Genomic DNA, 15,862 nt, shown 5'->3' on the forward strand with positions numbered 1-15,862 from the left:
TTGTATTTCGACGGCAACTAGCACGGTGGGAATCCATCGCAAAATGGCAAAAAAGATGGAACGAGGCACAAACTGGCCGTTGCACCTACCGTATAATTCCACACATTCGAATATGGATTGAAAGGAGCTACGAGCTTACACAGTTTTTAAGTGGACATAGAGGTTATCGGGCTTATCTGCATCGATTTGGACACGAGGAGTCACCATGCTGCCCAAATGTCATAACGTGGCTGAAAATGCGGAGCATGTTGTATTTGAGTGCCCAAGCTTTACAGCACACCGAACTAGGCTGGAGGCGATCGCAGACATCGCTTAACACCTGAAAATATAGTGGAGCTTATGTTGGAATCAACGGAGGCTTGGAATCAAGTGATAGTTGAGCTGAAGATGATTCATGAAGAGCTAAGGCATGAAGAACTGCGAAGAAAGCAAGAAAGGGAGCGAACAATAATGAGCCGCAGTTAAGAACTGATCCTACCCCGCGGTGCAATGCTTATAGCAGTCCCGTGGGGAGAGTGGAAGAAGGAGGTGGTTTTAGTGGCATGGCAGGAGCCAGCAGTAGGGTTTGAACTTCTCCACCTTCCAACGATGAACAAAAAGACAGACAGACAGTAAACCGATTTTAATAAGGTTTTGTTTTACACAAAACCTTAAAAAGGGCTGGGGAGCAGTAGATTCTCCATGAAAGGAGTTTTAATATTTCATTCGAATGTCAATTATTCTCGTTAATTATGACGTCAGCATCTTATTTGTATGGCTTAAGATGCAATAAATTCGTACGAAGTTGATAAGTTTGAACTGCTATAACTTTGACACTCATAGTCAGATTCATGAAACTTGGCATGTGTATGCACGAGATTGTCTTCTATGCCGGTGCAAAATTTCTCCTAGGATGAACTTAGGGGGAGTTTTTCAGTCAATTTTTAAAAGTTGGTAATATACTATTTGTAAGTTTATTTGAACCGAAATCGGAATGGGACCTCTCTCGGGGCTTAGATTTCACATAAGTTCTTTACATAAAACCGTAAAAAGGCTGTAGAGAAGTAGATTCTTCATAAATGCGACTTTAATATCTCACGCGAATGTCAATTATTCCCGCTAATTATGGCGTCAGCATCTTATTTGCATGGTTTTGGAAGCAGTTAATTCGCGCGTTTGAACTACTATAACTTTGGCGTTAATGGCCAGAATTCCATAAAATTTGGCACGTGTATACGAAATATTGTTCTCTTTGCTGATATGATGAATTTTGTAAGTCCCAGGATGAATTTAAGGGAGGTTTTTCCGTAAATTTCTAAAAGTTGGTAATATACTATTAGTAAGTTAGTAAGCAGATATCGGAATGAGACATATTTTCAGGCCCTGATTTTTTTCGTATTTTTAGGTTGGCTAGTTTCCGAAAATGAATCCTGTCTCACTTTAAGTGCGTACATTTTGACTCCTCACTCGTGCAATTTGCAATTCACGACAAAACTAATATCAGTTGCGGAAAGTACTAATCGAGACCTTTCATTTGATACCCTACACGACTATATCCGGTGAAAAAATTGTTTGAATCCCCCTTTGCATGTATGGGCCTCCCTTTAAACTCCAGCTAAATTTATACCACTCGCTGTATGCGTGGGATTTCATAGTTCCCATCTGCCCACCAAATTTCGTTCAGATCGGTTTAGCCGTTGTGGAGAAAAGTGCGTGTGACAGACAGACAGACAGTGAATCGATTTTAATAAGGTTAAAAAGCCCTCGATTTTTCTTTCCGCCTAACTGGTCGGTATGACGGCGTACCCGAGGCTGGGCTGAAGGCAACATCCAAAGGCCTGTATCATAAAAGTTGATGCATTTTTACGCAAAATAAGTGCGACCAGAAGCAGAACTCCATGTATAGTCCGGCTCTTTTATGTAAATCCTTACTTGGACCTTTTGTACTCTCCATGTTTGCTACTTTTCATCCGCCAAGGGCCTGTAGTTCAAATTTTTTTTTCTGGTATTCAACAATGGTTCCGGTTCAACGTTCGTTCTTCCTTGAGAAGCAGAACTAGATAGGGCCCGTTAAGATCAATGCTGTGGTCCCACAATAGTTTGATATGATAATTTTCCGAGACTCTCTAGAATTGATCATACATCGATCAGAGTATTCCGTGAAGCAATTGTGCACACTGTCTGCCCCTCTCACTTCAGAAGGAATTCTTTACCTCCTTTTTTGTTCATGTATTATAATACTTCTTTTATTCTTTAACTTCATTTCCTATAACTACTTTACTCATTTACAAATAATATAATACAATATTTACTTAAGCTCACTGGTTACTTAATTGTCTGCCTTCGGAAAAGAATTTTCAACAACTTTATCGTGGGCGCTTCAAATAATAATGAAACCATTAATCCAGCAAAAAACGATAGAAACACATACCCTAAAAATAGAGTAAAAAGGATGGGGTGCTGTAAATTCATTGGACCTTTCACATGAAACGTCACTATAGATATAATTATTGGATGAATCAGATAGGTGCAATATGTCAAACGACTGAATGGCAAAAAAACACTGTAGGACAAAAAATTGTTCAAAGGCCTATTAAATCCCCAAGCGCATGAGAGCGTAATCCATACCAGACCGAGTGCCCAGGCTGAAAATAGGAATTTTAATATAAATTGTTTATTAAATTGCGGCAAATTCAACGACAAACCTGTGTGTCCAACTCCAGTATAAAATGCAGTTGAAAGCAATCCAAGTTGTCCGTTCCAAACTCCAAACACTAATCCAAAGAATATGCTCATGGTACACAGCCACAATCCTACGTTGACAACAAATGGAATCCTCGGCTTGATCCTTACAACATGAACGACGTAGCCCGTTATCATACCTACATATGTACAAATTAATCAATCGATGGTTTCTGGCAGTGATTGTTTCTTCAGCTTACCAACAATATATGATCCAGCTCGTTGCCAAGGCTTATCGTATAATATATCAAAGGACTCGAATGGCTTAGCAACTTTATATATATAATTGCAATGCAAGGAGACCACCCCTGAAGTTGCCCATGATGTGCACAAAATTGCAAGTAGAATACTAACAGACCATTTGAAGTATCTGCAACGAGTTGCAAATATGGAAAGTTTACTCCGTCAACGTCAAAATACAATTCATTTGAACTTGTTTAAAGTTGACTCGATCATGAGAAATAAGAGATAAAGATATTTAAGAAACCGTAACATAGAAGAACATTACCTCTTGGACACAATCAACAAGATAATAGCCATTATATAGAGCTGCATGTCGTTTGCTAGATACCATGACCAATGCAAGCAAAACTCGTTGAATGGATACCAATTGTTTATGTACAGAATATTACGCCACCAGTACTTTGCGCAAGCAGGATAATCGATGAGAGACGGAGTGAAAACCGAAGCATTTAATATGTATCTGAAAACGGAAAAAAATTTAGCAAATGATAGTCATGAAGTGAATATTTAGATATTTTGCTTGGCTTACTCCATTGAGATCTTGTTGAAAAATATCACAAACAAATAAGCTGGAGTAAGTCTAATATAGCGATAGGACAGCAAAATTACAGCTTTAAGAGCCCCATTTTTCGCAAATGTCGTAGTTGATTTTTCTATCGTCTTATCCTCCTTTAAAAATAAATAAGTGACCAACAAACCACTTATGAAGAAAAATGTATCCACGGAGAAGGTTGCATTACCAATTAGCTGATATGTGAATGATCGCTCGGTTATAGTGCGACGGTACTGGAATATATATAAATTTTTGATACTTAGTTAAATTTTAATTACAAACGGAAACCAAGCTACACATTTGGAACATTTAAAGATCAACTCTAGATTTACAGTAAATTTACAAAAAGTTATAATATACCATTCATCATCATCATCATCATCAACGGTGCAACAACCGGTATTCGGTCTAGGCCTGCCTTAATAAGGAACTCCAGACATTCCGGTTTTGCGCCGAAGTCCATTAATTCGATATCCCTAAAAGCTGTCTGGCGTCCTGACCTACGCCATCGCTCCATCTTAGGCAGGGTCTGCCTCGTCTTCTTTTTCTACCATAGATATTGCCCTTATAGTCTTTCCGGGCTGGATCATCCTCATCCATACGGATTGGGTGACCCGCCCACCATAACCTATTGAGCCGGATTTTATCCACAACCGGACGGTCATGGTATCGCTCATAGATTTGGTCGTTATGTAGGCTACGGAATTTAAGTAATTAACATTACTTATATTTTTATTAAAATATTTAAGCGAACATTTAATATTAATGGTTTTACATATTATTAGTCCTAATTCTAATCAGCGAACTCAACTCCAATTCTAGTCAACGAACTCAACTCCAATTCTATTTTCCAAATCAAAAAGACTTCAGTGTTCTTTTTTCAATTCCAAACTTAATATTAAAAATCAGTGACAGGTCTGAAAAACATAATTACTGCGATCTTCCACTCCCTTGGCGTGCCACGCAAAGTGGATAGATCCGCGCCATCTATATTGCTCGCACTCGCAACATTCGAAATAAATTTCGAATGCTGCGAATCCTGCCGCGCCACATCACTCCGCCCCCAGATGAAACCTAGGGGTTTCAGCGACTGATCCCCGAACTTCGTTCGCCGTTAATCCGCAAAGCGGACACGACGTTGCTTCGGGGCGCACGCGGGTTTCAGCCTGGACAAAGAGACCGCCTTTTTGTGACCACCGATCTCGAGCTGGAAGAAATGTTCTCCCCGCTCGAGAACGCGGTACGGGCCCTCATATGGAGGCTGCAGCGGCTTCCGGACGGCATCCGTTCTGATCAGCACATGCGTGCATGTGTCCAGTTCCTTGGGCGAACAAGCAGGTATGGACGAGTGTCGAGTGGGTGGTGGCGCCTTGATGCGCCGGAGATTGTCCCTCAGCAGACGCACCAACCCCGACTCCGTGAGACCCGATCTCTTGTCGAAGACCGGATCGCTTGGGAGTCTTGGGTTCTCCCCGTAAACCAGCTCCGCGGGGCTGGCAGCAAATTCCTCTCGGCGGGTTGTACGAAGGCCGAGTAGGACGAGAGGCAAGATTTGCGTCCAGGACGGGTCGTCGCGTGCCATAATGGCGGCTTTCAGCGTCCGGTGCCAACGTTCCAACATCCCATTGGATTGTGGGTGGTATGCCGTAGTCCGCTGGCGTTTAAAACCAAGGAGTTTGCCTAACTCGGAGAAAAGGGTGGACTCAAATTGCATTCCCTGGTCAGTGATGACCACTGCAGGGACGCCAAAGCGAGGTATCCACTCTCGACAGAGGGCTTCAGCACATGATTGCGCCGTAATGTCTTTCAGAGGTATTGCCTCAGGCCACCGCGTGAACCTGTCGATGATTGTGAGGCAATACTTATAACTGTGCGAGTCTCGCAAAGGCCCTATTATGTCGAGGTGTATGGTGTGGAAACGCTTGGTAGTGCGGGGGAATGAGCCCACTTCTTTCCTAACATGCCTGGAGACTTTACACTTTTGGCATGCGATGCACTCTCTGGCCCAGGAATTAATATCCTTGTTCATGGAGGGCCAGAAGTATTTTCCGGTGACTAACCGGTTTGTTGTCCTGATGCCGGGGTGCGCCAAGTCGTGAACTGCGTGGAACACTTCCTTGCGAAATGTGGCCGGAATGTATGGCCGAGGTCCCTTTTCCGAGTCTTCGCAGCAGAGCGAGAGGTTTGAGCCGAAGATGGGCAACTCCCGAAATTTGTATTTGGGGTTGGACCTGAGGCTCTGAAGTGCTGCGTCATCCACTTGCGCCTTGGCAATAGCCGAGAAATCGAGTGAGGCGGGGATGTTAACTTCGGAGACACGAGACAAAGCGTCAGCAACAATGTTGTCCTTCCCGGACACGTGCTGGATGTCCGACGTAAACTGGCTTATGAAGCTCAGGTGTCGAAGCTGACGAGGGGACGCTTTGTCGGGCTTCTGTTTCAAAGCGAACGTGAGAGGCTTATGGTCCGTGAACACTGTGAACGGCCGGCCCTCTAGGGAGAAACGGAAGTATTTGATGGACAGGTATGCGGCGAGCAGTTCGCGATCGTAGGTGCTGTAGTTCCGTTGAGCGGGATTCAACTGCTTCGAGAAGAAGCTCAACGGCTGCCAAACTTGGTCCACCTTTTGGTGAAGGGCAGCACCTACTGCGATGTCAGAGGCATCAACAAAAACGGCTAGGGGTGCATCTTGCAGAGGAAATGCCAAGAGCGTAGCGTCAGCCAGTTGTTGACGAGATTTGTCAAACGCGCAGATAGCCTCTTCAGACCACACGATCTCTCGTGTGTCCTTAGTTTTGGGGCCAGACAAGTACGCGTTCAAAATGGACTGGAGATGGGCGGCCTTGGGCAGGAAACGACGGTAGAAGTTTAGCATGCCCAAGAACCTCCTCAACTCCCTCACTGTCTTTGGACGCGGGAAGCTTGTTATCGCTTGCACCTTGTCTGGGTCGGGCTGTATTCCTTCAGGGGAAATGAAATGGCCGAGGAATCTCACCTGTTGTTGAAGGAATTTGCATTTCTCAACGTTTAGGACTAAACCGGCCTCAAGGAGACGTTGAAAAATGCACTCGAGATGGGCTAAGTGCTCAGACTCAGTGGAAGAAGCGACCAAAACATCATCCAAATATACGAAACAGAATTCGAGGTTTCGCAGGACTGAGTGAATGAACCTTTGAAAGGTTTGCGCCGCATTGCACAATCCGAAAGTCATTCGGGTGAACTCGAAGAGTCCAAAGGGTGTGCATATTGCCGTCTTTGGAATGTCTTCAGGAGCTACTGGAATTTGGTGATAAGCCTTGGTTAAGTCCAAGGTCGAAAAGATGCGGCAATTCGCGAGGTGATGCGCAAAGTCGTGGATGAGTGGAATTGGATATCGGTCAGGAACAGTCTGTGCATTTAGCCTTCTGTAATCCCCACATGGGCGCCATTCGCCGTTTGGCTTAGGGACCATATGCAGTGGGGAAGACCAACAGCTGTTTGAGGGCCTGCAGATACCCTGTTGAACGAGTTGTTCAAACTCTTTCCGTGCAATTGCCAGTTTCTGAGATGGTAGAGGACGCACCTTCGAGAAGATCGGGGAACCAGTAGTGATAATGTGGTGCTGCACATTGTGCTTCACTGGTTTGGAGAGACTACAGTTGGTAGTAATCTGGCTGAACTTTTGGAGAAGTGCCCGAACACGAGAGTCGGTAATGTCTTCTAAAAGAACGGAAAGATTATTGCCTGGGTGAGATACCATATGTCCCGACGAATTAAGGTTGGTCGTGGAATCTATAAGAGACTTGTTTTGCAAGTCCACCAGCAATCCATAGTGACACAGGAAGTCTGCGCCTAGTATGGGGAAGCTGACATCCGCCAGGATGAAACGCCACGAAAACGTCCTACGCAAGCCAAGACTCACGTCCACTTGCCTATACCCGTACGTGTTTATGCGGGAGGAATTTGCTGCCGCAAGTTTGAGCGGTTGAGGGAAAAGTTGATGATGCTGGGGTACGGGAAGGACCGAAACCTCCGCACCAGTGTCGACGAGGTAGTTGCGCCTGCTGAGAGGGTCGAAAATAGTTAGGCGACGTGGCGCTGCGTTCTGGGTGGCCGTCGCCAAGACCCCCCGCGGACCTAGTTTTTTGCGGTAGGAGAGAATCTACACGGTAGCGTACATCTTGTCGCCTTATCCCCGAATCTGCGGTGGTACCAGCAAATCCCTTGGTCCGTGGACTGTCTTGACGACCTGCTACCTGATCGCCCTTTTCGGATGGCAGACCGCGAGCGTGCTCGCGATCTGGCGCCCGAACGCTGAGCGTCCAACGTCGCCCGCATCTCGGCCATACTGGCTGTTAAAGCAGCAATTTCGCGCCTCAATTCACCCACTTCATCTGACGGTGGTTGAACGGCCGCCAAGGTTGGGCGTACGTACACCTCCTGAACCTGGTCGGCCGTCGCTGCCAGTTCCTCCAAGGAACCGGAGACGCAAGCGAGGATCGCCTGGGTGCCCTCCGGGAGCCGACGCAGCCAGAGCGACTTGATCAGGTCGTCGCCGATCTTGCTCCCACCCAATTGCCTCATTTCACGAAGCAATTGGCTGGGAGTTCGATCACCCAACGTTAAACCTGCCAGCAAGTGGTCTAATTTTGCCGACTCGCTTGCCGACAGGCGCCTGATCAACTCGCTCTTGAGCTGCACGTACGATGTCGACTTCACCACGTCGGACACCAGAAGTATGGACTCTTCGTCCAGGCCGACCACCGCGTAGTTGAAACGGGTCGCGTCCGATGTGATGCCGGACATTTGGAACTGTGCTTCCAAATGCACGAACCACAGTTCGGGGTTCCGCCGCCAAAACGGAGGAACGCGTACGGCGAGGGCGGTCACTTGCGGGTCCGATGGGCCTGCCGTGTCTTTATTGTCAAAAGACATTTTTCTTACAGAGAAGTACGAGATTGAGATGTAAACGCGGTGAGTTTATACTGAAACGCGGTGAACTTTACACCGACACGGCAGGTCGCACCCACAAATGCACGCACGAAACGAGAAAAAACGAAGCGGACGCTATCCAGCGCAGACCAAAAACACCACCAATGAGAATGGAGGACTCGCGATGCTAAACACCTGCACGCCGTCTCTTACAGCGATTTCAATTTTTTTATTACTATTTTTTTTAACTGAATAAATAAATAAATATTATATATAAATGAATAATAATTTCACTTAAGTATAACTCCTTGACGGCGGCGCTGGTCGAGTTTGTCGGCTGTAGCTGCGGCGTTGGCGGTGCTGGGGACGTCCGTTTGTTGCTGTTGTTGATCGTTGTGGCAATGATGACTAGTCCGGTGCGTGAAAGGTGTTGTGCAGGAGGGCGTGCGTACGGGAAGTCGCGTAAAAATCTACTTCTGGAGAGGGTCCGACGTGTGTCGCGCAGTACACTGTGTAGAGAAGGTTTTCTCGCGTTTTTTCTTGCCTCTGCTCCGACTCGGGATGTGAAGATGCGACACGTTTTCGTGATGTTTACCACATCACTCCACACTCAACTGTAGATGCGAACGCGTGAAAATCGCTTGCCGTACGGTCTACTGATGTTTTGGAAGGATTTCTCAGTCTTTGGAAGTTCTATTTCTGCCGTGTTGCTCGGACGAATTTTTGTCGTTAATAGAACTTCACCAATGTCGGCGATGGTGGACAATTATTCACTTTTAATATTGACTTAGAGTGAAATACAATTAACTTATAACAACTAAAACGGCGGCGCCTGCTGAGGAGGTGGCGATGGTGGCGGAGCCTTCGGCTCCTGCTGCGATAGCGATGGTTGCAGCGGTGATATTGGTGTCGGCTGCGACGGTAGCGGCTACGGCGGTGACGGCGGCGGCTTCGACCTCTGCGGCGATGGTGGAGTTGAGTGCGGCGGCGAAAGTGGCTGCGGCAGCGATGGCGGCTGCGGCTGCGGAACTCTTACTTATCTCCAATCGGTTGTTGCGGCTGCCTGCTGAGCGATTGTGCTTGCGCAGACTGCGATTTGTTGATGGGGATGATGATGTGCTTGAGTTTTTCAATTTTGCAGGTTCTGGGAATTCGGGATCTTAGTTGTTGATGCTGTTGGTGCGAGTTCCGGGGTCACCAATTAAGTAATTAACATTACTTATATTTTTATTAAAATATTTAAGCGAACATTTAATATTAATGGTTTTACATATTATTAGTCCTAATTCTAATCAGCGAACTCAACTCCAATTCTAGTCAACGAACTCAACTCCAATTCTATTTTCCAAATCAAAAAGACTTCAGTGTTCTTTTTTCAATTCCAAACTTAATATTAAAAATCAGTGACAGGTCTGAAAAACATAATTACTGCGATCTTCCACTCCCTTGGCGTGCCACGCAAAGTGGATAGATCCGCGCCATCTATATTGCTCGCACTCGCAACATTCGAAATAAATTTCGAATGCTGCGAATCCTGCCGCGCCACAGAATCGTCCATCCTATAATCCCATAAGTTCAAAGTTTCCCTAAGAAAATCGAGGGCACGCTCACCCTCATATTTATCAAGACGGCGGAGAATCGAAGCAAGGTCTTCTCGCTCATTAAATAACAACGAATTAACGCCACTACCCCCTTCCCTTCGAATTCAATCGGTAATCAACTGCGGACTCCACAAGAAAACGGACCTTTCGGATGTCATAAACTAGATTTTAGGAATTTGAAAACTCCCCCGGAATTCCCATGAATTCCACGATTGTCAACTGCCAAGCTAAGACCCTCGTATCTGCTTTGACTGCGGAGTTCTTGATCTCCTTTTTCTCTGCTGTTTCACGAATACTTTCGTTTGCCAAACTTTGCTACAGATACCACTAACTCACAAAATCCAAAGCCATCTTACTTTTTAAAAGAAAAAACCAAAATGGAACTTTATTCGTTGAGAGACAAAAAACGACCTAAGCTAAATTAAGGCGACCAGCACGGTTGACGGTTGGCAACCAAGTAAGTAATTTTTTAACAGACCGGTTGCCTAGCGAAAACGGATTTTTACACCGTTGGAAAGGGCGAGCGAGTAGCGAGTTCGAGTACGCTACGGAGTGCACCGGTAGTGACATCTGTCTGTTGCATTCACAACATTCGAAATTTATTTCGAATGTTGTTAACCCTGCTGCGCCACAAGATCAAGGTTAGCCACTCTGAGCTGAAACTGTCAACGGTTGCTAACATCATAACGCACAAAGGCGGGGCATTACATAAAGGAGACCCAACTCTCTTGATGAAATTGCAAGCGGGTCCATTTGTCGTGGCTTTCGAGCCCACTCAAGAGTTCAATAGCGTTCTGAAGGTAAAATACATCCTTCATTAAAAGATAACCCATATGGGGAATTACCCGCTATTAAAGTGCTGCACTGCTGCAACTGTGGCAAAACATTTCTACATCAGCATTGGAAATAAAATTTCCGATTTCTTGACGGAAAAATCCGGAATACGCATAAGGATCTGTTTCTGGGCTAACAACATTTTCAAAGCTGACGGCTCATACAGTTACTGAAGATATATTAGGCTACTGTTCAGTTCACTGGACTGTCTTACAGTTAGAAGATCACCACACCTGGTGGGAGTACATAGAGGATAAGTACGAAGCATTTACATTAGGTTAAGTTAGATTAGGTTAGATTAAGTTATATTAACTCGTATTAGTACGGGTGAAGTACAACATGCGAAGACCGATGTAGTAAATATTTTACAAATAATACCCTTTTGAAGGTCTTGTATGAAACAAACAGGGTGACCTCGCCTCGCTAAAGATGGGTGCACATTTGTTTTTCACATAATATCGTCATGTGAAATCAAATGAAAAGGCTCGATAAGTACTTTTCCAAACGGAACGACACTGATATATTGATATTAGATGAAACAAAGAAGAGTGAGGACTCGAAATGTGAAACAGGCTCGTTCTCAGAACCTATCCACCGAAAAATTTGAAAAATTCACAATGCTGCATCTAATGAAATCTAGGCCTCAAAATAAATCTCGTTCCGACATCTGGTCAAATAAAGTTAATAATGGTATATTTATATATTTTCAGTTCATACAAAAAGTACAAAATTTGGTAATAGAATAGTTACTGAAGATTAGAATTTTGGGGGCCCTTGGTTTTCCTTTTTTAGCTTTTCTTATTTATGTGTACATCAATATTAATTACTGGAGACAGACATGTACATACATAATATGTATGTAATAATAAAGTTTGCGGCTAGTGTACAATAAGCTGCCCGAGTAAGTAGTTCTGACCCCTACCTAGCAGTATAGTGGCGTCCTACGTAGTGGCCTCGAGAAAGCTTCTCGGTGAAGAGCGAACCACGAATGACCGGTACAGGTCGGGATACGCTGGGGTTCCGCGGAGCCGTCGACAGCTCTCTGTCACGTCGATAGGGTGATATGAGCGTAGCTCTGCCAAGGTGGTAGTCGTGACATGTATCACAAGCCAGCCCCTTCCGGACCCTGGTCGGGTAGTGTGCATTGAACCGATGCTAGTAGACCTCGTTGCCGCGAGCGAGCGCTGATTCGTCCGTGAATACCAGGATCAGCTAAGCGAAGGACTGGGGTAGGTGCCGTGTCCCCGAGGTTACACCCGTTCATGACTATTGCGGCCCGCTCTCTTGCACGCGATGCGCTGGTGAGTTTTCCATGGAGAATACAGATAAATTAATAAAAAAATCGACGCGTAGAGATGGCAACTCCAATGCTTTGTAGCGCCCCTGTCCCGAAAGAGAGCCCCGTCAGAATCGCTAGTCCTGAGCAGATGGATTCAGACACAAACTGAGTGCAGCTGCAGTCGACCGTCCTAGCTAGAGCCGAAGAGGAAAGGCTCATCAGGAAATGCGCAGCAGTGGTGAAGCGTATACGGTCGGCAACGTTCCTCGAGAGGAATGTCAGCAAAGGCGTCAAAAACGGGCTGATGGAGCTGGAGAAACTATTGGACCGCATCTCTTTCTATAGGCGAACCGGAGAGCAGCGGAAGACGATTGGAGAGCAGAAACAGCCGCCTTCGTCAAACGGACCGTAGATAGCCCACTGCAAAACGAACTGGGGAAAAAGCAAAAAGAGGACGACGTGCCTGAAGGAGACTTTATCGAAGTAGTTTTTAGGGCCCAAAAAAAGAAGACGAAGAACGCAAAAAGGAAACAACTAACTACGCCGCAGAGACAAGTCTCTCCCAAGACAAGGAGGCCAACCAAAAGCTAGGAGCAGAAAAGACGAGGAAACGAAGAAGGACTAGAGCGTCGGCTCTGCTCGGAAGGCAAGACATTTGCGGAAGTCCTTAGTGAAATCCGATACAGGATGAAACCCGAATACAACGGCTCAGAGGCATCTTCCACATAAAAAACGAGGAGGGGCGGTGTTCTCGCCGAACTGGGCCCAAAGATCACTAGCAAAAGTACGTTCTGCGAAGCGGTCAAGGGGTTATTGGGGGAGAAGGCTCTTGTTTCCAGCCTAGATCCCATGCGCTCTCTAGAAATCCGGGATCTTGACTGCCTCACAGAAAAGGTCGAAGTGCAGGGGGCGATAAAGCGTGAATGTCCAGAGGTAACCAATTCCCGGATAGGTATCATCTCTATAATTGCTCGAGCCCAAAAACTCGCCGTGCTGGAAGTCCCTGAGTAATATGCGAGGAAACTCCTTAGCAGCGGGGGGATCAAAATTAGATGGGTAGTATGCAGGGCGCGAATGCGGATAGTCCCCGCCAAGTGCTACAGTTATCTGGACTATGGACACACGTCAGTAGCTTGCAAGGGACCGGGTAGGAGGACAAGCAAAGACTTGCAAAGAAGGCGAGAGTTGCATTCTCCACACGAATCGTAGAGCGTCGCACACACTGCGGGCCCGGGACGGTGTCCAATTGGAAATTGGAAATTGGAATTGGAAAGGGCTAGGGGTGCGAATGGCATGATCCGCATTTTACAAATTAACATGCAACGGAATGCAACCGCTCACCAGTTTCTATCACAGTTCGCTGCGGAAGTAAATGCTGATCTAGTGGTCATTAGCGAGCAATTCCGATACAAGGACCCGGCGTCATGACATCTCGATTTATCGGGCACCGCTGGCATCTGGATTCGGAACGACGTTCGACTTTGGGTTCTGGTCGAAGGTCGAGAGAACGGGTTTGTCTGGATCTGGTGTTTAGGGATAACGTTTTTTAGCGTTTACCTGACGCCGAACGAGACGATGCCGGACTTTCGGCTCCGGCTTGATGCTCTGGAGGACGCCGTTTCAAGCACGGAGGGACGAATTCTGGTACGCAGTGATTTTAATGCCAGGGCTCTTGAATGAGGCATGCCTCAGTCATTCTCCAGCGGCGCGAACCGGGCTCGTAGTTTTAAACACCAGATCTACGCCAATGTTTCGGCATGTAGGCTATGAAGGAAGCATTCCTGCCATAAATAATAATAAAAACAAAGCTAGCGGCTGGCAGAACCTTGTCAGCGAAGTGAATGAGGCCCCGTGGGGACTTGGCTATAAGCTTGTCACCCGGAAAATCGGGGCTCTGCGGAGGCCTTGCATACTAAGTACCGGATGAATGCAATATCTATGTATATCTTTAATATGTATGTAGATATTTTGCACTTTGATAATATATGGAGGAATATTTTTCATTCATAGCTATACAGGAATGGGGGAAACGTGCATAGGGAATTCCTCACATATGACGCACACAAAACCTTTATACACAAAGCGCCGAGCTTTCCGTGTTCCGGCTTGTTTCAATAAGTTAAAGTAGTGTTTAAATTAATTATAGACAATTATTAAGGTAGAGATTGTCTACATGTAAACCTCTATTTGAAAATTTATAGGTCCAATATCGGCTGAGTTATAGTTCGTCTAACGTAAATTCGTAATGTTTAAAAAAAATTAATACTTTCAAGGTGAAATAACACACATCCAGTAACTCCGGGGGAGACGCACATCGGTGCTATACAACTTTTCTTTCTTATGTCACCCTCTACCCCCACTCCAAATTTCATGTTAATCGGTTTTGACTGAAGAAATTCAGAGGTTGAAAATTTTAACGACTGGACTACTTGCACACTGATCTAGCGTGTAAAAGCAGTGCGAGAAAAAAAAAATAACGGAGAACAATTAAAAATGCTGCAAGCAACGTTTTTATGGTTTCTAGCAAAAGAAAGACCAAAAACTATACAGCTATACCATATGAAAACAAGCCGGGAAATCAGAATCTTGATGTTTCTGGTAAGAAAGGCTTTGCATTTCTCCAATGTATGTTTCCGCATCCCATTTCTCAAGCAAGCATTGTACATTACCGCTAACTAATGCAAATATACATATAGGTTTGCCCTTAGGCACTCATCCTTCTCCTCCTTCTTTGCTCCTTCAGAAAATCCTCCTGTATTTCACGATTTCGGAGCAAATCGTAAGCCAGTTGTCCTCGGACCTCACGCTCTTACCCAACGTTTGGTTTATCTCCCACCTCTCCACTTTGAACATCGCGTAGTGAAACATCACACGCTCTGGATCCTCCGGTCTGCCACCGCGTCTAGGACTATTCGGAGAACCACCCAAAACAAAGCGGTACAGATATTGCCTGTAGCAACCACCGTGTCCCGTGAGGAAGTGGGTAATGTGGTAGTTGGTCTCCCCATGTTTCGGCTCAAGCCAGCCTGTTGTTGGAAGTAAGTCTGTGCGTCCACCGACCTTTCGTAGACTCGTCGCATTTGCTTTGCCACAGATCATGCAACTCCGACCCTACCGTATTTCTACGCTCTGTGTGAATCTCCTTACGTCTTTCATGGTACAGCGCTCGCATCTCTTGCGCCAAAATGTCGACAGGGATCACGCCTTTTACCTACCAATACTGCCTCATCAGACGACACGTGTGGGCTTCCCAACCACCAAAATCCACCCCCGGTCTCTCGTATTTTTATAATTGTGGAGAAAATCATAAGTCTGTTCTCCTTTCACCGCAGTATCTTCGCAACTATTCTCTCCGGACTCACGTTCCTTCCTAGCGCTTTGTTCAGGTTCCTTCTTTCCATCGCGAACCTTGGGCAGTGAAACATGACATGCCTTGCATCCTCCGGTGTGCCACTACGGCGAAGCATCCAGCCCAAACCGCTATAAATGCCGCCTATAGCAACCAGCGTGTCCCGTGAGGAACTGGGTAGCATAGTAGTTGGTTTCTCGGTGCCGTCGCTCAAGCCATACCCTAATGTGTGTGTGTTTCGGCCTATCAGCATTCGGCAACATTCTTGCAAGAGTCGTGGCAGCGCCAGCTACCTTTTGATATGAATACCCAATGAACGGCATCTTGCCGTAATAGAGACGAAGAAGATGTTGCGTTCGACTAGTCGCGTG

General features: G+C 45.9%; 1 protein-coding gene across 5 annotated transcripts in view; it reads right to left on the bottom strand.

Moving 5' to 3' along the window:
• Positions 1 to 2,228: 2,228 nt before the first annotated feature.
• The window catches only part of LOC119656058 (nose resistant to fluoxetine protein 6), a 133,602-nt gene continuing 119,968 nt past the window's right edge, over positions 2,229 to 15,862 (bottom strand). For all 5 annotated transcript variants that reach the window (XM_038062334.1, XM_038062333.1, XM_038062332.1 and 2 more), the window contains 5 exons: positions 3,494 to 3,750; positions 3,230 to 3,424; positions 2,922 to 3,091; positions 2,685 to 2,861; positions 2,229 to 2,624 (listed from right to left, as the gene is read on the bottom strand). In XM_038062334.1, coding sequence (XP_037918262.1) covers positions 2,305 to 2,624; positions 2,685 to 2,861; positions 2,922 to 3,091; positions 3,230 to 3,424; positions 3,494 to 3,750 — 1,119 coding nt within the window. In that variant the 3' untranslated portion in view covers positions 2,229 to 2,304. The remainder of the gene's footprint in view (positions 2,625 to 2,684; positions 2,862 to 2,921; positions 3,092 to 3,229; positions 3,425 to 3,493; positions 3,751 to 15,862) is intronic.

The sequence above is a fragment of the Hermetia illucens genome, chromosome 4 (genome assembly GCF_905115235.1).
Source record: "Hermetia illucens chromosome 4, iHerIll2.2.curated.20191125, whole genome shotgun sequence".
Lineage (NCBI taxonomy): Eukaryota > Metazoa > Arthropoda > Insecta > Diptera > Stratiomyidae > Hermetia > Hermetia illucens.